The sequence below is a fragment of the Symphalangus syndactylus genome, chromosome 5, assembly GCF_028878055.3.
Source record: "Symphalangus syndactylus isolate Jambi chromosome 5, NHGRI_mSymSyn1-v2.1_pri, whole genome shotgun sequence".
NCBI classification, from domain to species: domain Eukaryota; kingdom Metazoa; phylum Chordata; class Mammalia; order Primates; family Hylobatidae; genus Symphalangus; species Symphalangus syndactylus.
Window position 1 is genome coordinate 62,882,105 of NC_072427.2, and position 20,965 is coordinate 62,903,069.

Here is a 20,965-nt window from a genome sequence, read left to right on the forward strand (position 1 = left end):
CAATAAAAATATTTGTTAAACAAAAGAATGATAGGTATGTAGCTAAAGCTAAGTTGATGATGTCATTTATAGCATGACTGTCTCAGCACAATATTACTTTGGTTGAACAAAAGATGCCCCAAAGTCTCAATGTAAGGAAGATTCTCTACAATTATCAAATAAGACTAATAAAAAATAAAATGATTGTGTTTTCTATATATGGCAGAAAGAACACAGAGCTGGAAGACTTGAGAAAAGAGTACAAAGTTACATTGGAAGTCAGTGTAAATTTTTTATAAGACTTTGCATGTAAGTTATTCCGGTTATTCTTGTTTAGGAATCCTCCATTTAATTATTACTAACTAATTGCAAATTTTAAAGATAAAAGTTAGGGAAGCAAATTTAAAATAAAGCAAAGGGTGATTAAAGCAGCGACCAAGCATTGGTTACCTCTGATGAAATGACCTCATTGAAAACAAATTAAAAAACAGTCACTAATATGAATCATACATAAATAACTGCTCCATAGTAGCGTCTCCATGTTATAACCCAGAAAATTCCCTTTTCCCATTGCACTTTTCCAGCCTTCCAGAAAAATGAGTCAGAAAATGTTCTGGGTACAGTCATATGTATGGCAGATTTTTTAATATTGCCTTTTAATCCCAGTGAGATAGTTATTCCCTCTTGTCCTTATTTTTCTTATATTTTTTATTTTGAATACGGATTTATAAATGGTCAAAATATGTTTTTTTATATTTTGCTTATACTGAAAATTATAATACTTATACAAATAAAATCTTTGAATGCTTTTATAGGCATGGGGTCTCTCAGCAACTCCACAGAATGGGGCAAAGCATGGCACCGAAAAGTTAATAAGGCAAAAACAGCCGCTCTGAAGCTGCCCGGTGTGTTAATCAAACCATCTCCCGAATAGCGGGAAGGCTTATATCAAACACCTTAATTTGCCCCCAAGGCCCTGTTTTTACCTTGATTTAACAATTCCCAATGATAGCAATCTGTTGTCCTCATCCCACACAAGGCCTCAAGCTTGGGGTTCTGCCGCTCATACCAGCTTGCCTTCGGTAGCCCCTCAAGGAGAAAAGCTCCCCAGGAAGGAGATCGAGCTTTATTTTTATCCCAGTTAAAGTCCCTGTCCAATCCATTAACAGCTTCGATAACCTTGGTCCAGGGCATTTCCTGCAGAAGCTATAACCAGCTGGGGTTAATGAACTCTCCCTACCATTAATTCCTGGGAGAGGCCATTGGCCTGAATTGTTACTTAATTACTCTTCTGTGTACAGCTTCATAAAGCAATGAAATGCCTTCTTTCAGGAAGAAGGGAGATGGTAATGGGGGTCATCAGAGGCCATTAATTTTACAAATAGTTTATTGGAAACTACAGTATGTTAAGAAGTCACTCTGGCTCACAAATCAACTCAATGTGGTCCTTACTAAGTAGAGATCCAAAACTTCACAAGTTTCCGTGACTTGCATACACAAAAAGTTACAAACGGTACAGAATCTCATCAAAGGTACATAGCTTCAGGTATGCAGAACTATATTCTTTAGATTCTGCAACTGATCATACCTTCCCCTCCAGCTCTTGTTCCTAAAATTGGCAGAAAAGACTCAATAAAGCCAGTTTGAGATATCATAAAATTTTCCAATTTAAAATTCTCTTTCAGGTAATTTCTCAGTCTTTTAAGGAGATTCTCCCTCTCCAGAATGCTGCTCTTTCCAAAGATGGTGGCAGGTACAAGGAAAAGCTATGTACCCAGGAAGCATCACAGGAAAAGCTTTGGGTTTTCATGCCTCACCTACATGCTCCTAGATCTGCTGGACTCTGTGTCTACCTCAGCACAACTGAAGGGCTTCTCTTGCCCACCAAGCCTCTTACCACATCTACACCCCACTTACAGGTCTGAGAATGCTCAGTCGCTTTTACTGCGCCACCCTAATTACACTTGCAACAACCTCCCCACCATACACAAAAGACATATACACACTGCATTCGCTCTTACCTCCTTCACCTGTTTATGTTTCCTCATGGCAGTGTTACCAAGCAAAAGGGGCTCACTGCCCAATGTTCTGGAAGCCAATACTATGACGCAAGGTTTTTGAGAAAAAAAAAAAAACACCTTTTTACTGTAGGTCTACTAACAAGGACACAGGAATCCAACTCAAATCTGTCTCCCTGTGCTGACTTTCAGGCGGTACTTTTATTAGAAAAGGTTTAGGGAGTGGATTCCGGAATTAGCAAATGACTGGTAGAAGAAAAGGGAAGGTCTGGGAAGTCCTCAGGCATGCACGATTATCTCTTCATGCCTCCTTATGGGTCCCATGTGCAAATTCAGGGGAAATTAGTATAAAACATGCAGTGGAAATTCAAGCTGTGACATCAGTAAGCTTGTTCTGCACAGACTCCAGTTGGCCTTATCGGTTCCAATCGATTTCAGCCAGGTTTTTTGTTTTGGAATCTCTCAAATAGAGGGAGTTTCAGCATTTCAGCAAGTTGTTTATTGTCTTATCTGCTATTCTGCAAGCTCAAGAATTTCTGTTAGTCACTGGTTTCTTTAACTCTTTGGGGTATAGTTTCAGCCAGACCTCCTTTATCATATCAAGTAAAAACAATTTTATTTTATTGATTGTGTTACCAGTTCCCCCTACACACGTGCGCGCGCACACATACACACACACACACACACACACATCTTAGAATATAAACTTCATGAGGTCAAGGGCTTTTGGCTGCTTTGTTCACTCTTTCCCTCCAGTGCTTAGAACAGACCCTAGAAGATACACATCGTGCTCATTCAGTGTTTCATTGTTTGTTGAATGAATGAGTAGTTAGTTGGCTACATGATGAAATTAGACTGCTGGCCAAAGGACCTAGACTTCCCATTTTAGTCACACTGAGGCAGGAAGAGAGCTTTATCTGCCAGAGAAATAAAAGATAGAGGCTGCCCCTTCAAACGGCCCAGAAATCAAATCCATTGAACCTACTGCTACCTAGGGCAGACTTGGCCATGAAATCCACCTACTTATCTAGGCTCTGGACTCCACACAAATGATGAGAAACCATTGCCACCCACCCCACTATGACATGTTGCCCCGCCCATCCTATGTCAAAAGAAAAGTCATGACCTCTCAGAATGTTCTGAGATTCTATTGGATAGTTCCAGTGGAGAAAGATTAGACTCCTCAGAAGCTAATTGACTAGGGAAGGATCAGGAAGACAAGACACACCAAAAGGGGGAGGTAGAGTTTGTAGAAGAAATAAAGGGGAAAAAAAGAAACTAAGGGGAAGGGAGAGACAAATGATTTACATACACTTGGTTTTCTGAGCCTTCTTTAATACTAAAGATCTTAATATCTGGAAATTCTGGCATAAGCAAAGATAGAGAGCAAAGATTGTTTTTCAGGGATATTGTAAACCTACATCCATGCCTGTGGGGCTTTATGGAATGCAACTGGCCTAGAGCAAAAAGAGACTTATTGATTACCTCTATTTCTTTATATTGTCTTATATAAACTTCCACAGGGTTTCATGTTGATAAACCATCTCTGACTATGTCTATTAATAGGATGTATATTCCAGCATTATCTCTGTATCCTGACTGTATCTTTAATAGGGTATAATCAGATCATGGGCAGAAGAATCAAAGGGCTGAGTTTTGTCATGGTTAAAATGTGGGGATTAGAGGGAGAAAATGAGTTAACTTAATTTGGTTTCTACTTTTTGGGACTCTTCCCTAGTTACTCTATTCATAAATCAACCCATTTTTCCAATTCATTAGACACATCTCTGTTGGCATTTTAGGGAATCTACAATGGAATGACACAAGAAAGATCAGCCGGATTAAGTAGTCATGATTATGCAAAGCCATATACAGAGACCAAGGTGTAAAGCAGGTTTGCTATTGACCCCTTTCTTCATCTTCCAGCCTCCTTCTCGCCTTCTACTCCTGTTATGCACCCACCTCCGCACCCTACCCCAAGCATGCCATACCCTCCTGAAGTGATTACTGTAAATCCCCCATCCAAGCAAGCCCTTCCAAGATAGGACTTAACTTTCCAATATTATCCTTCATTCCTATCTAAAACAAAAGCCCCTGTGCCTCACTACACTAATTGTGGTTAATCAATTCAAACATAAACCAATGAATTAATTTACATTAGAAGAAAAAGAAAAATATATCAAGAGCCTCCCATGTACCCTTTCTAAAATACTCTAGAGTTACCATTATTTCATTTTAATTTACTTCACAAAGGATGTTTGCATTTTTTGAAAGCTATGCTTAGAGCCTATGTGGGTGTGCTCAATGGAATGACTGTCATGGCCAAAATTTCAAACTTTGTAGCAGGCAAGTGAGGGAGAGGTGTTGAGATGGGAGGAGGAGGGGAAAAACTGAAGCCCTATCATGCTGTTGGGAACCCCTTGTGGCTCTGCAGAAAGCCAGGCCCAACCAGAAGTGATGTGCCAGGTGCTTAGATAAAAGTGTTCAATAAATGTGTACTGTATGAGCAGGTTTTGTGAATAGTTTATCTAACAAAAGATTGCCAAGAGAAACATTTCTCTTCAATGCAAGTGGTTATTTAAAGAAGCAAAGCTTCTCATGAAACCAGAGCGAAGGTGCACGATTAGATTGAGCACTCTGGAGAGAAAGCCTGGGAAAGACCCTTGCTGACTGACCTGAGAATTATCGAAACAGTTGTAGAGCATGATCAAGAAACGTAATTTTTCAAGAATGAAAATGGTATGCCCCCAGAGAGAGCAAATAATAAACTAGATGTCTTCTAAATACCCTTTTTGGCCCAATGATTACTGATCTTGAGATAACTGGCCCTTGTTCATTTGGGGGGCTGAGTCTATAGGTCAGAGAAAATGGAAATCTTAAGATTGGCTCAGTCAAAAAGAAACATTGTCAGTTTGAACATGGACCTTGAAAGGGATATGCAGAGAATAGATGAAGCAAATCAGAAACTTCTTCTCAAAATCCAAGAGAGAGAAGATAAGATTCAGAGGTGAGTATTAAGGTTTCATGAGGGAAATTCCCAATCCAAAGAAGGGGTGGAGGACCAAAACCAAAACTGAATTTTCCTGCTTGCTCTAGAGACCTCTATCTTGTGTGGCAAAAAGTTAATTCTTCATTCTTTGACATTTCTCTTGAACACTGAAGCACAGCAAGTTTCAAATAGATTCCTAAAAGATGGAGTTGAGAAAACACTGGGGTGTTTGGCTTAGGAATCAGGCAGGTCTTCCTTCTTTATGGATTCAGTAAGGAAGAATTTTCAGCTTGAGATTCATGTACACTGTCCCTGAAGTTCCCTTATATCTGATATCTGTGTTTTACCAGTTCTGAAACTGCCAAGCATGGGTCCTCATGGCATGTGCTTGTGTTGTCCAGGCTGGAAAGTGAGATCATTCAGACGGGGGACCTGGTAGAAGATGAAGAGTGGGAGAAGGAGAACCGCACCACGATGGAAAGGGAAAGAGCCTTGCAGGAGCTGGAGGAAGAAACAGCCAGACTTGTAAGCAAGAAGTTGGGAAGAACCGTTTAATAGGTTGCATTCCTCATTCCATCCTTCCTCAGTTATCAGATAAGCTTGTCTCTCCTTTTTATACATGAAGAGTAGCCACCCCAAAAGTCATGACAGAATTTGTCCATGCATGGAAGGGGATGTGTCTGGCTTCTTGGGCAATGTTTAATCATTGGGAAGCCCTGCAGATGGGCATCTATATCCCTGTATTTCACCTGTGGTTTGATTTCAATATACACATGACATTATGCAAATAAGGTCAAGCTACTGCAGGAAAATATAGCTGGGGTGAAATGGACAGCAATCAACTGAATAAGAACAGATGGGCTGGGCGCGGTGGCTCACGCCTATCCCAGCACTTTGGGAGGCTGAGGCGGGTGGATCACGAGGTCAGGAGATTGAGACCATCCTGGCTAACATGGTGAAACCCCGTCTCTTCCAAAAAATACAAAAAAATTAGCCAGGCATGGTGGCAGGCGCCTGTAGTCCCAGCTACTCGGGAGGCTGAGGCAGGAGAATGGTGTGAACCTGGGAGGCGGAGCTTGCAGTGAGCCGAGATCACACCACTGCACTCCAGCCTGGGTGACAAAGTGAGACTCCATCTCAAAAAAAAAAAAAAAAAAAAAAAAAAATAGAGTACAGAGGTAGACTTACACTGTTATTTCTCTCTTACAGGAAAGGAAGAATAAGACATTGGTCCACAGTATAACAGAACTTCAACAAAAGGTGAGGTAGGGTTCTTGTGTTCTCCAGTGCCTCCACAATAGCCCCATTCATCAAAGAGGCAAGGCTGGGGGGAAGTGATGATAGAGGAACCCATAAGTCAGAGAGGCCTGTATGTGGAGTGCCTACTACTCTCTAATCCACTCCCCTGAGGCCAAGGTTCATGACCTAAATATTATGGATTTTCTCTGTAAGCATGAGGGGAAAGGAATTGATAGAATATTTAGTAATCTCATGGGTTCTTCATTCTATCACCAGAAAATGGATTCCAACAGATACTCTGTTGAAGTCATTGACTGGAACTTTTGGGCGAGAGGTTAATTTTACTTTCAACAGAGACCTTTTAAACAACAACAACAATAATTAACTTAATCCCCAAGGATTTCCTTTTTCTTATCTAGCCATTTCCAATACCTCAATACCTCCTCAGATTACAGTGGGCTTCCAATGACTACCCTACTCTCTGACCCGTGAGTAGAAAGTAGCCTTCTACTGTAGAGGGCTGTATCCCTGAGTAACCCAGCATGAATTAGGGGTTCAGGAAAGTACTCCTGCCTTGAGTGGACTCTAGCATCAGTGGCCAAGACTAGTGAGAAGAAGATGGAGGTAGAACAAAGATGCTTCCACAGGTCACCAAATATCTCCCAAAGGACCATGTCCTAGAAAGTTTTATAAAGGCCATAGTTACTAATCTCCACACACAAGAGAAAGTCTTTGCCTTCTACACCTTTTAATTTAGTATATTTTTTATTTGAAACTATAGCTTACAAGGAAATCACAAAAGATAACCAATTGTGAACAAAGCAGTCCAGATGGAGCCCTAGAAGAGACAAAGGTAAATGAAAAAGCAGTCCTAAATGCGGTTGGGCTATGTAACCAGGAAACAAGCTGTTAAGTTGGAAATCGTTGTCAACGTTGTGACAAATCCTTGGTAGTTTTCCCCCATGTCAAGCTTAAGCTTGAGCCACTGAGTGCTGAATTCTTCTCTGCCCTTAGTAAGTAACGTCACTCTTAAGTATTATTTATTGTTCTCTCTTCTGTTAGGAAGAGCAGGGCGCAAATGCATATGTAACATTTGGGGCAGTTAAAGTCCCCAGTTTAAAGCCACAGCAAATAATTTGGTGTATGAAGTTGGGTAATTTAATTGCTTCCTCTCAGCCTCAGTTTCAAGATTAAATGAAATTGTGTATATAAAATATTCTCTCCTTTTTTGGATGGCTGCAACTTCAAAAAGTTGCATAAGTTTTACATTATTATTTACAAGTCTTGCTGAGGTGCATGTATGAATTCATAGAGGCAGAACTAGGATTTGTAAGTCTACTGAGTGCTTGGCAATTTATGTACCCTGTCATGGATTCCAATCTAGAAAAGGGTTCAGTTAGTCACTCAAGTATTTAATGTGACAACTACCTGCTAAGCACATCATTCTCTGCTTGGCATATCTCTAACTGTGTTCCAGAGCTAAGAACCTGAGACCAACCACAACCTATTTGATGAGAGAGAGAGAGAAATTTTTTGTGTGTATTCATGGGGTACAAGTGCCATTTTGCCAACACTGACATATTGTGTTGTGGAGACTTTATTTTTCTTCAGAGAGCAGATAAATTTTTTTATCATTATACTTTAAGTTCTAGGGTACATGTGCACAATGTGCAGGTTTATTACATATGTACACATGTGCCATGTTGGTGTGCCGCACCCATTAACTCATCATTTGATTTTTTTGACACCTTCTCTAGAATTACATCTTTGCCCTTGCCTTATCTAACTTCTGTTTACCTTCTAAAGCCTACACTTGGTTGTGTATATGAAGCCTCTGAAGATCTGGGTACATAGAAAATAGAAATAGAAAATGAAAGTATGGAGAATTACTCCCCTATCTTCTCCCGGCCAATTTAGTTTTGATGACCACAAAAATAGGAAGTCCAAAGCCACCAAATAAGCTTGCTTGGCTGTGCTCATTCAGGTAAGTTATCTGGAAAGAGAGAAATCAGGAAGAAATTGGAGCCAAAATTAGGAAGAGCTATAAAGACCCCTGGCTGCACTTGCCATATGATTGCAGTGGTCAGGACACTGATTTTCTTCCAAGATCACTTCTTTTTCCCAGAAAATAAGCCCAGCCAGAACTGAGTGGTGACACTTTAAGTCTGGCTGTGCTCACTATTTCAGGTGATAGAGAATAGAGACTAGTGTTAGTCAGAATAATGGCCATTATTTTGCTGGCTAGCCCTAAAGAGTTCTAGAGTACTGTTTAATCCTTTGAACCACTCTTTGCCCACCTATTTTATTGAATTATCAGATGATATCTCTAATTCTGTGAAACGTACAGAATCTCTTTTGCTTCTGTTCCTCTGGCATGCTAGTAATCAGTGCAGCAGCTAATAGGGTGCCTAATTCAACCCTTTGTGACTCACACCATTGGCTTGAAACTATATATCCCTTAGCACATTTGGCTAACTGGTCCTGGATGTAACTGACTGAAGAGTGAAGCAACTCTCAGAAGAATCTGGATGTGAAATAATGGCACCTAGATGAAAGTGGGAACAGCAGAGCCGAAAAGGGAAGGAAGAATTGTCATGTCTGCTCTTCCGCCAAATTATCTCCCAGATGCATCCATTCCTCTCTACCACTTCTGTTACTACTATCCTTTTGCAAGCCACCATAACCCCTTACCTGGACAACAGGAGTCACCACTCAACCAGTCTCCCTGCTTCTACTCTCACACCCAAACAACGCTTTTTTTAGACACAGAAAAGGCTATTCTCTAAAAACATGAATCAGATTTTGTCTTTAGACTTCAAGCCTCTCCTGCCTTCTCACTGCAGTTAGAACAAAGAACCGAAATCCTTTTAGAAGCCGCAAGGCCCTGCACAATCTAGCCCCTGTCTACCTTATCCCGCATTGTCTTGTACCTACCAATTTCTCTTATGTTCTGGCCACACATCTCCTTCATACAAGGGAAATCTGTGATAAACTCATGGTCTTGGCCCTTGCCATACCCTTCACAGAGAACATATTTCTTGCAAATCTCCATTTAGCTAGCATTTATCATTTAGGCTTTAGCTCAAGTATCATTACATCAGAGAGGCCTTTGCCAACCACCTACCACCTCCTCTCACCCCACCACTACCATCACTATCTTTAAACGTTAATGTTTTTGTTTCCTTCATAGCACATACCATTATCACGTAGATGTATTTGTTGTGTCTCCCTACTACAATGCCAGCTCTGCGAGGGTGGAGAGCTGGTCCATCCTGTCTACTACTGTATCCTAAGTACTACCCCCTACCCCCTGACACACATGCTTCACTCCAGCATAGCAGCTGATATAGAATGGTCTTTTGCCAAGTATTGAAGGAAATCAAAGGGCAAGCAAGGCATACTGGGAGGGAGAAAGGAGTGAACAAACACCTTAGAGTCTGACGGACTATATTAAAAGGAAGAGTGAAGTTTTTCAAAACTGGTATTATTTTTAAGAGAAATGGCTAAGTAAGAGTAGGAAGCTCAGAACTGAAGTTTAGGGGTGAAGGTAGCATCAGATGAAGACTGAAAGGTAAGGAGTATAAAAGAGCAAGTTTACCAAGCAGCTGCAAAGGGTGCTGGGTGATTTAACTCCTCCATCAGGAGACGTGTGAAGTCATGGCCCTGAGGCTCCTCACAGCTTGTGAGGCCACCTTGGTGACAGCATTCCATTCCTGCACAGCTTTTACCTTGCCGAGTTAGCAGTCTCTTTTGCTTTCTTTAGGCTAAGTTACAACAGCTGGAAGCTTCCTATGCACGTCAAGAGAAGGAGCTGCTCAAGGTAACAGCAGGAACTTCAAGGTGACTTCTCCCCAAAAAGGGAAATGTGGTCTTTGGTCAACCTATTTCTCAAATGATTGGTTTACATTAAGGTTCCAGATCCAAAACCATGATGGGGCTATGGAGGTGTAAAGAAAAGGAAGATAAGCACAATCCCTGAGGTTACTTTCTCTTCAAACATTTTTTTACATAATACACTCTACAGTTTGTATCTCGCAAATATTAGTTAGTATCTATCTATTCCTCTCCCAACTGCCCCCAAATTCCACCTTTGACCAATAACTCCCATTTGGCTTATTTACCCTTAAAAAAGGAAATACATTTATCTGTACAGCAAAAAAGAAAACATATTTACAACAATTAGAAAACCACATTTAGGAGCTGGGACCCAAGAGGAAACAAGTATGCTTATGTTCTTATAGCAATTTACTTGAAATATATTTACAACCAAATTTTGATTTCCCAGGTAATGAAGGAGTATGCATTTGTGACCCAGCTCTGTGAAGATCAAGCCCTCTACATAAAGGTAGAGCTTCTTGGTAAAGGGATAGCAAAGAGTTTATTAAGGTACAGGATGAAATAGAACCAGGATTTTCAAAGAATACTGTCCAGAGCAATTTCAACAGTTCACGGTGGCACTACTAGGAGACTTTAAGGTCATCAGCACCCCACCTCACTACCAATATCACTCTATTTGTCTTTGTCTCCCTGGGAATTCCTGCCCTGCTCTCCCACTGTCTGTGCTGTTAAGTTAATAATACACACTTCTGCTATTTATAATGTCAGTGATGCCCAGAAACGTATCCAGTGGTAAGGCACAGTGAGACATCAAGAGTAGTGGTAGGGTGAGGTTTATGAAAGCAGAGACAGTGGCAGTGGGAATACCAAGCATTCATGGTATCATGTAACAACAAGTGCTTATTATGCTTCGAAAAATTATAAACTTTCTAAGTAGTAACTGTGGCTTCCTTTGTTTCTCATTGAAGAAGTACCAGGACACACTGAAGAAAATAGAAGAAGAACTAGAGGCTTGGTTCCTTGAGAGAGAAGTGTGAGCTTTGGCAAAGGAACACCCTGGTTTTGGTAGAAACTCCATCTCAGCCTGAGTCAGAGCAAACAGTTCTCAGACCAATTTCTATTTGGAATTGAATGAGTCCCGACGCCACATATCTTTGCCCTCTGTTAGTGATCTGGTTGACCCCCATAGATCACACCAACTTAAAACTTCCAGTCATTGTCTCATCCTTCTAAAAAGACCACAGAAACACATCTCCCTTCATAATTTTATCACATTATCACATTATTATTCAGGTTGATATTAAGAGTAAAAACAGAGTTGGTGGTCAGTCACCTTGATAAGTAGGGTATTCCTTATGTATCACAGAAAGGCCTTTTAATTAATACCATCCTCACTTCCCCCAAATATATGGACACCCAACCATATGGGATAGGCATGAAACTAATCTCTAGACTCATACTACAGCTACCACATTACATAAATCAGAACTGTACACTGTATTGAACTACAAACATTTAAAATTAGAGATTATAAAGGGAAAGCACTCCTCAAAATACACTGAGTTTGTCAAGAGTATAAATGGTGAGAAATCCAAACCAAAAACCTCATCTCCATTTCTTGATCCCCTTTGTAAGTTAAATCTTAATGCAGTCAAGAAGTATTCTATTTATGAAATATTTTTAAATCCTTAGATCAAGAACAAGGGATCAAAACTGCATATAACCTCTCTCTATATATATATAGTCCAGGGTCCTAGGACTTGTAGATCCTTACCCCTAAAGGACACCTTCAAGTCACTCAAGATCCCTGCTGAACATTGGTTTATGGCTTAACTGTTAAGCCAAGATTCTAGAACAGGTTGCTCAGTAGAATTTTCTGTGCTAGTTAGTAGGTAAAACTAACTACATATGGCAATTGAGTACATAAAAGATGTACTCAACTGAGGAAATTAATTTTAACTTTAATTAATTTAAATAGCTATAGGTAGACAGTAGTTACAATATTGGACAGTACAGATTTAGAATATAAAGCTTTTTTAAAATAACCATAGTGTAGTATGAATATTTTAGTGCACTTTTTTCAATTTCTGTCCTGGCTTTTATCTTCATAGATCAAAACTCGTGAGCATGAACTCTGTGGAAAAAGAGCATACCAGCCAAAATAATGAGGTAAACACTCCATTCTCTCTTCAGCTCCTCACAGTGTCATTGCCTTTCAAAGACATCTCCAGCAAACTATAAGACACCACATATATACCCAATCTTGCCACGTGCATTTTCCGAGAACAGCACCAGCTATAATTACAGAGCACTCCAACCCTAAACAAACAAACTAGACTCTAAGGAACAATCTACTTTCTTCTCATTCAGCCATACAAATAACAGGCTCTCAAAAAACTAGCTGAAGACCTAAGAGAACTCAGAATGGAGGCAAGAAGCAAGAACCTTAACTGAGGGTATGCTCTATAGAAAGAGGCCAATACAGGGCACATACACCACCTCTTCCATCTCCTGCAATCAGAGTACTCTTTCCTGATGATCTTGACATGGTCCCTAATCTCTCACAACACAGAGCACCCACCATCTGTCATCATCTAGTCAGAATTGGCCTGTGAGTTAAAACATAGAAAGCTATTGCTTCTTTATGACACTGTTTCAGTGTCTGTTCACATTTAACATAATGAAGCCACCAGCACACATGTAAAGGTCTGAAGAAAACAGAACAATTTCATACAGAGCACTAATCCTCTTGGCCTGCTTGATGTCTTGTGGCAGCAAGGATAAAAGGTTGAAGTTAAACTTTGGTTGGGCTTTAATTTTGTAATTTATATTGGCTTTAGAGTCCAGGTTGACAAACATCAGAAATTACAGATAGTCAAGATAAATACTCAGAAAAGAGAACTAATCACTTCCTTAAAAGCAAATATCAAATATTGGCCATTGTGCTTGGGTCATCCAAATGTTTGGATATATGTTAGGCCATGTCCATGGTTCTTAGGGTACTGAACAAGTCATTCTGGCCCCGAAGCTTGCATATTCTGCTTAGTAAACAAAATCCCAGAAATTAACTCTACCCACTCCTGTACAACCAAGTTTTTGACATCTCCAATGTGTCCTACCATCTCTCCCCACAGCTCCTCAAAATATTCCTTCTAACTATGTATCAGAGAAAAAAAATAAAGTTGTCTACATCAATTCATCAGGGTCCCATGATGGTTCAATGACCTAGTGATGTCTGAGCAACTTTGGAGAGAGGATGCTTGAGAACTGACTGTTTGGCAGGCCATGTAATCTTACTCAAACTATAGATCAAAATTTGTAATCCTAAAAGTTTCTTTCTAATTCAAATTCTGTGAGCCTCATTTCCACAGCTCTAATTTTTTTTAGTAGAAAGATGAAGTCTCACTATGTTGTTCAGGCTGGTCTTGAACTCCTGGGCTCAAGGGTTCTTCCCACCTCAACCTCCCAAGTAGCTAGGACTACAGGCGCCCACCACCATGCCTGGCTTGCTCTAAAATGTCATCATAATTCCTCTTTTTATCTCATAAGGAAGGTTAAAGGACAATGAAATAACTAAGAAGATATTTTGAAACAAGAATGCCAACAGAAATACCGGACATAGCCTCATCTTTAGATTTTTTTTTTTCTTCAACTTTTAAGTTCAGGGATACATGTGCAGGATGTGCAGGTTTGTTACATAGGTAAACGTGTTCCAGGGTGGTTTACTGCACAGATCATCCCATCATGTATGTATTAAGCCCAGCATCTATTAGCTATTCTTCCTGATGCTCTCCCTCCCACTACCTCAACCCCACTGACAAGCTCCAGTGTGTGTTGTTCCCCTTCATGTGTCCATGTGTTCTCATCATTCAGTTCCCACTTATAAGTGAGAACATGCAGTGTTTGGGTTTCGGTTCTTGGGTTAGTTGGCTGAGTAAAATGGCTTCCAATACCACCCATGTCCCTGCAAAGGACATGATATCATTCCTTTTTATGGCTGCATAGTATTCCATGATGTATATGTATCACATATTCTTTATCCAGTCTATCATTGATGGGCACTTAGGTTGATTCCATATCTTTGCTATTGTGAACAGTGCTGCAATGATATTTGTGTGCATGTGTCTCTATGATAGAATGATTTATATTCCTTTGGGTATATACCCAGTAATGACATTGCTGGGTCAAATGGTATTTCTGCCTCTAGGTCTCTCAGGAATTGCCACACTGTCTTCCACAATGGTTGAACTAATTTATACTCCCACCAACAGTGTAAAACCATGCCCTTTTCTCTGCAACCTCACCAGCATCTGTTGTTGTTTGACTTTCTAATAATAGCAATTCTGACTGGTATCAGATGGTATTGCATTGTGGGTTTGATTTGCATTTCTTTAATGATCAGTAATGTTGAACTTTTTTTGTATGTTTGTTGGCTGTATGTATGTCTTCTTTTGAGAAGTGTCTGTTCATGTTCTTTGTCCACTTTTTAGTGAGGTTGTTTTTTTCTTGTAAATTTGTTTAAGTTCCTTATAGACTCTGGGTATTAGACATTTGTCAGATGCATAGTTTTCAAAAATTTTCTCCTATTCTGTAGGTTGTCTGCTCCCTCTGATGATAGTTTATTTTCCTGTGCAGAAGCTCTTTAGTTTAAGTATATCCCACTTGTCTAATTTTGCTTTTCTTGCAATTGCTTTTGGCATTTTCATCAAGAAATCTTTGCCCATGCTTATGTCCATGGTATTGCCTAGATTTTCTTCTAGGGTTTTTACTATTTTGGGTTTTACATTTAAGTCTATAGTCCATCTTGAGTTAATTTTTGTATATTATGTAAGCAAGCAGTCCAGTTTCAATTTTCTGCATATGGCTAGCCAGTTTTCCCAGCATCATTTATTGAATAGGGAGTCCTTTCCCCATTGTTTATTTTTGTCAGGTTTGTTGAAGATCAGATGGTTGTAGGTGAACAGTCTTATTTCTGAGTTTTCTATTTCATTGGTCTATGTGTCTGTTTTTGTACTAGTACCATGCTGTTTTGGTTACTGTAGCCTTGTAATACAGTTTGAAGTCAGGTAGCGTGATGCCTCCAGCTTTGTTTTTTTGCTTAGAATTGTCTTGGCTATTAGGGCTTATTTTTGGTTCCATATGAATTTTAAAATCATTTTTTTCTAATTCTGTGAAAAATGTCAATAGCAGTTTAATGTGAATAGCATTGAATCTAGAAATAACTTTGGACAGTATGGCCATTTTCATGATATTGATTCTTTCTATCCATGAACATGGAATGTTTTTCCATTTGTTTGAGTCCTCTCTGATTTCTTTCAGCGGTGGTTTGTAGTTCTCCTTGAAGGAGTCTTTCACTTCCCTTGTAAGCTGTATTCCTAGATATTTTATTTTTTTGTAGCAATTGTGAATGGGAGTTCATTCATGATTTGGCTCTCTGCTGGACCGTTGTTGGTGTATAGGAATGCTGTGACTTCTGCACATTGAGTTTGTAGCCTGAGACTTTGCTGAAGTTGCTCAAGATACTTTTGGGCTGAGATGATAGGGTTTTCTAGATATAGGATCATGTCACCTGCAAACAAAGATAATTTGACTTCCTCTTTTCCTATTTGAATACCCTTTATTTCTTTCTCTTTACTGATTGCCCTGGCCAGAACTTCCAATGCTATGTTGAATAGGAGTGGTGAGAGAGGGCATCCTTGTTTTGTGCCAGTTTTCAAGGGGAATGCTTCCAGCTTCTTCCTATTTAGTATGATATTGGCTGTGGATTTGTCATATATGGCCCTTATTATTTTGAGGTATGTTCTTTCAATACCTAGTTTATTGAGAGTTTTTAACATTAAGAGATGTTGAATTTTATCAGAGGTCTTTTCTGCATCTATTGAGATAATCATGGGTTTTTGTTTTTAGTTCTGTTTATGTGATGGATTATATTTCTTGATTTGTGTATGTTGAACCAACTTTGCATCCCAGGGATGAAGCCAAACTTGATCACTCATCTTTAGATTTTTATAGCTTTTAAGACTTATCTCTTAAGATATGTTTATATAGTTTTCTTAGCCTATAAGCTTCTCTAACAGTCACTGGCTGAGCAGAAGATAGAATGGTATAGTTGAGAGAGCCAAGAATGTGGAGTCAGAGAATCCAGGTTCCAGGCCCGATCCTGCCGCTAACTAGCTATGTGACCTTGGGCAACATACTTTGCCTTTCTGTGCCTTAGTTTAGTCATGTAAATATGTAAAAAGGTAGGACAAATAATAATAATAATAATAAATATATTTTAAAATTTTGGCCTGAAAATTATATGTGCTTATGCATATAAAAAGAATTTGTTAAAGTTATCTAAATAACATATAACTAATGGCTCACTAAATATTATTGGACAATGATAATACCCTCCAGAAATTGCTTATTTATCAATATCCTTTCTTCTTCCAGGGTACTCCTACCCAAAAGACAGCAACGTTATTCAGTAAAAAGTAAGTAAAATATCTTCAAGTAAACTTCCTATAATATTGGGAGCCCTATTTAGCTATCTGGCAGAGGGAAAAGTCTAGACAAGGAGAACCTTGTATATGCATGTGCACACACACACACACACACACACACATACACACACACACAAGTCAGCAAACTAATGTCTTTGTATTTCTCAATTTTAATGTTATGACTTACTTGTTTAAAGGTAATTAATAATCTCAACTTTCCATTATTAAAAATCAACAGCCTTGTGGTATTAAGAAATAGAAATTTGATTATGTAAAAGAGGTGTGGCAAATCTCTTATTTACTGCCTTTTCCCTTTAACAATTTCGATTAGCTTGATGTGTCTGGTTTCCTAGTAGCATTGGTAGATTAGAATGAAGACTGTCACATGCTAGTATACCACTGCCTAATAAGGGATAGAAGAGAGACAAGCATTATGAGAAAGAGCATCTAACAGTATCCAACACATAATGGTTGCTTGAAAATACTTGTTAAATTGGATAAAAATTTAAGATTCAAACACCTGAGGAGATATTCATCCTGAGGGAATCACCGTGATAGCAAAGTAAAATTGGTATTCACGAAGCTCCTACATTTTCAAGAAAAGGTCAAATTATATTCAATATAATCTGTTTAAGAAGGCATAAAGAAACATTTATTCAAAATGGTATGAAATATGATTTAGAGAGAGTTCCATCAAAATGTTTAACATAAAATTATTGGTGCTTAAAGGTCAGCTCCAATTGTCTAGAAAATTTGCTTAAGTAGAATACCCCTTCATACCAGATAAATGAAATATTACATATTTCAATATTCCTAAATACAATATTCCTGAAACAACTAGCAGAATTTTCTCTAGAACTCCTAGTTTGTTCTCTTATACTCCAACACAAGGGCCCACCATGGAATTGACTGTGTGGATTTCTAGAATAAGGACTGCCTGCCTAAAGAGACTTGGTATCCTGAAGGAAATCTTAGAAAAGAGATCCTGAAAGTCTAGCTAATCATGTCAAACTATAAATGTCTTTCCTTTCATTCTGCTTCAACATCTTGTGGGGCACTGGTACATTGGGCACTAACTCAAGAGACAAGAAAGCTAGGCTATTCCTAGGATTTTGCCTGGGAATGCAATCCCAGAACCTTCTCATGCATATTGGCTCAAATTTCATGGAGAGTGGTGGAAAGATTTGTCAAGGGCTTCTGATTCTAATTTTGACCAAGGTGTTGTACTGAAATGAGTGCTGGCTCCTGTCACCAAGATCAACCATAGCAGCAAACTTGAGAAAAGTAGAGGGGAAGGGGCTGTTTTTGACCTTTAAGGGTGAATAGTGAATTTGTCCTGGGGCAGAGGCATCACAAAACAGCTGGGTAAGAATAATACAGGCAAGAAATGGGGAAGGTTTCCTCATGCAAATCATATTAAAGCCATAAGGCCTAAATAACTCATCAGTTGAAACAAAAAAAAATCAAGACCACCATAAGAAGGTTTATAAAAAATTATTACAAAATATTACAGATAACATGAATGAAAGAAGACAATACAATCATGGATAGAAACTCATATCAAAAAAGTAAGAATTGCCTCCAAATGATTAATAAATTCAACTCAATTTCAATCAGACTCTCCAAATGGTTTTTCATGGAATTGAATAAAATAATTCTAAAATATACTCTATAAGGTAGAATAAAGGGTCAAGAATAACCTGGACAGTTTTAAAGAGCAGGGAGTGGGGAACATGCCCTTCCAGATATCAGGACTTACTATGACGCTATAGTAATTGTTATAGTGTGGTATTGGGACAGGAATAGGAAAACTACCTAGTGGAATGGAACAAAGAGTTCAGAAATTGTGCACATAGCAAACTTTGGTATGTGACAGTGATTGCATGTCAAAGGAAAAGGCAGAACGAACTGTTCAATAAGAACAGCAGGGAAAAAAATGGTTATCTATATGAGATTGGATCACTAAATACAGTATATACAAAAGGCAAGCCCAGATGTTTTAAAGATGTAAATGCTAAAAAAAAAAAATCTTCAAAACTCTGTATTATTTTCTATGCTACATAATAAATTACCCCCCAAAACTTAGTGACTTCAAAGAACAAACATTTATTAGCACAGTTTCTGTGGGCCAAGTGGTACCAGCCAAATGGTTCTAGCTAGTATCTGTCAGGAAGTTGCAGTTAGGATGTTGATCAAAATTGCAGTCATTAGAAGGTTTGGCTGGAGCTAGAAGTTATATTTCCAAGGTAACTAACTTGCACATCTGGCAAGCTTTTTCTGGTAGTTGACACAAAGTCTCAGTTCCTCACTACGTAGACCCTTCCATAAGGCTGCTTGAGTGTCCTCACAACATGACTGCTGTCTTCCTCCAAAGGGTGTGCAGGAAACTGCAATACCTTTATGGTGTAATCTAGGAAGCTGCACTACATACTGTGACTTTCACCATATTCCATTCTTTAGAAGTAAGTTATTAAATCCAGCCCAAACTCCAATGGAGGGGAATACTCTTGAGAGGAGGAGTAACAAAGAATCTGTAGACATATTTTTAAACTAACATAGACTTTTAATAGAAAATATAAGTATCTTTCAGGTATTGGGATAGGGGATTTTTTTAAAAAGGACACAGAAAGCATTGATCCTAATTAAAGAAAAGATGGACAAACTAGACCCTATTAAAATTGAGAATTTTTTTCTTTAACATCTTAGAGCAAGTGAAAGTTATGAGGTTGGGAGGATACATAACAATACACATAATGGAAAAGGATTGATATCAAGAACATAAAACAAACTATTACAAATCAACAAGAAAAGCTCAAACTACCTTGTACATAAGTGGGCAAGAAGAAACACATAAAACCAATAAACCTATGACAGATGTTCACATCATTGTTCATCAGGGAAATGCATATTAAAGCCATAATGAGAGAATATTTTGCACCCATTTGATCAGCAAAAGTGTTTAAATCTGATAATATCAAGTGTTGGAGAGGATATGGGTCCACAGAAACCTATACCTTGCTAGAGGGTTATAAACCAATGAAACTGTTTTGAAAAACAACTTGCCAAACCAAAACCAAAAATAAACAAAACGAAAAATCAGAGAACAAAATTATTTTAGTGATAAATGCTACCAAGAAAATAAAACATGGTAATGGACAGAGAATAACCAATAGGCCAGAACATGGGAGGGGGAGCTGCCATTATAAAGGGTTGTCAGGAAAGGGGGTGATAATCCATTTGAATATCAATTAGGAGCCAGATATGCATTCAGGTATGATTTATTTTTTGTTCCAAGTTTTCTAACCTTCTGGTTAACAGTTTCATGGCATTCTCTTTTTAGGATTTTTTGCTGTCTCTTTTTCATCACCCTATTTTTCATCAGACTGCTGAGCTACATGTTTTTTCATGTAAGATTCATAAATCCAGATCTCCTCGTCAATGTACTGCCCAAGGTACTGAGCAGGAGCACCTTGTGGAAGCTCAGATGCTTCTTCTTTCCATCTCTCACACTTGAGACAGAGGACATTTTACCCCACTGATTCCCCAAGAAATATCCTTGAGCAACAGAAGGGAAGCGGGATCCGAGCTTGTAGAAGGGAGGCATGAAACTTGTGGAGGAAAGAGATTTGCTTCAGTTTTTTCCTCACTGTTTGCCCGCTTGACTACCTTCTGTCACCACGTCATCTTTCCAGGATTAACCTTGACCAGTAAAACACTCTGTAATAGATTTATGTGGCTCTATGGATCGGCTGAATAGTACTTGATAGTAAACAAATTTGACCATTTGGGGAATTATATAGATGCTAAGAAAAGTTAATTGATAAATTATTCTAGTGAATCTCAAAAATCTGACACACTGGATTCCTGAAATACAGAAGATTGCTTATATTAGAACTCATAGGTTGTAAGTGACCTTAGCTTAAGATAATTTATAGCAAATACATAAGTATTTATATTTACATATTTAAATATAAAATAAAAAGTCTATGAATAAATAAGCTAGGCAAGAAATCAGAAGACTCCACCAATTATCCCCCTTCAAGGACCAATTTAACAACTATCTACATAAAGAAAGCACCTTTTTAAGAATCAAAAATCAGGTGAGCACTCACAGTCTGTAGTTTTAACTTCATATTGCTAAAAGAGACACTGAAGATATAGGAAAAACAGTCGGGAATCGCCAATGCCACCCCTTCCCCATCCTCCAGCAGCAACGGTGTGGTGTGGAGAGCATTTCTGCGTGGTGGGGAGAGAAAGATTGCAGCATTTGTGAGACATTGAACTCAGTGCTTCCCTATTATAACAGAAAACAAAACCAGACCAAACTCACTTGACACCTGCCCACAGAGGGATAATTTAAACCAGCCCTAGCTAGAGGAGAATTGCTGATCACAGCTGTCGGAATTTAAGTTTCTGCA

General features: G+C 38.8%; 1 protein-coding gene across 2 annotated transcripts; it reads left to right on the forward strand.

Annotated features, from left to right (window-relative positions):
* The first annotated feature begins 3,158 nt into the window (after positions 1–3,158).
* TMCO5A (transmembrane and coiled-coil domains 5A) lies at positions 3,159–20,274 on the forward strand. 2 transcript variants are annotated; one of them, XM_055278647.2, is made up of 12 exons: positions 3,159–3,237; positions 3,800–3,891; positions 4,855–5,004; positions 5,388–5,511; positions 6,196–6,246; positions 7,007–7,078; positions 9,989–10,045; positions 10,511–10,570; positions 11,031–11,095; positions 12,174–12,231; positions 16,498–16,538; positions 19,888–20,274. In XM_055278647.2, the coding sequence occupies exons 3-12, from the start codon at positions 4,865–4,867 to the stop codon at positions 20,084–20,086; spliced, it is 867 nt and encodes a 288-aa protein (XP_055134622.1). In that variant the 5' UTR covers positions 3,159–3,237; positions 3,800–3,891; positions 4,855–4,864; the 3' UTR covers positions 20,087–20,274. The 2 variants fall into 2 exon arrangements, with proteins under 2 accessions (XP_055134622.1, XP_055134621.1); XM_055278646.2 differs by lacking the exon at positions 3,159–3,237 and having other exon boundaries at positions 3,834–3,880.
* The last annotated feature ends 691 nt before the right edge of the window (positions 20,275–20,965 follow it).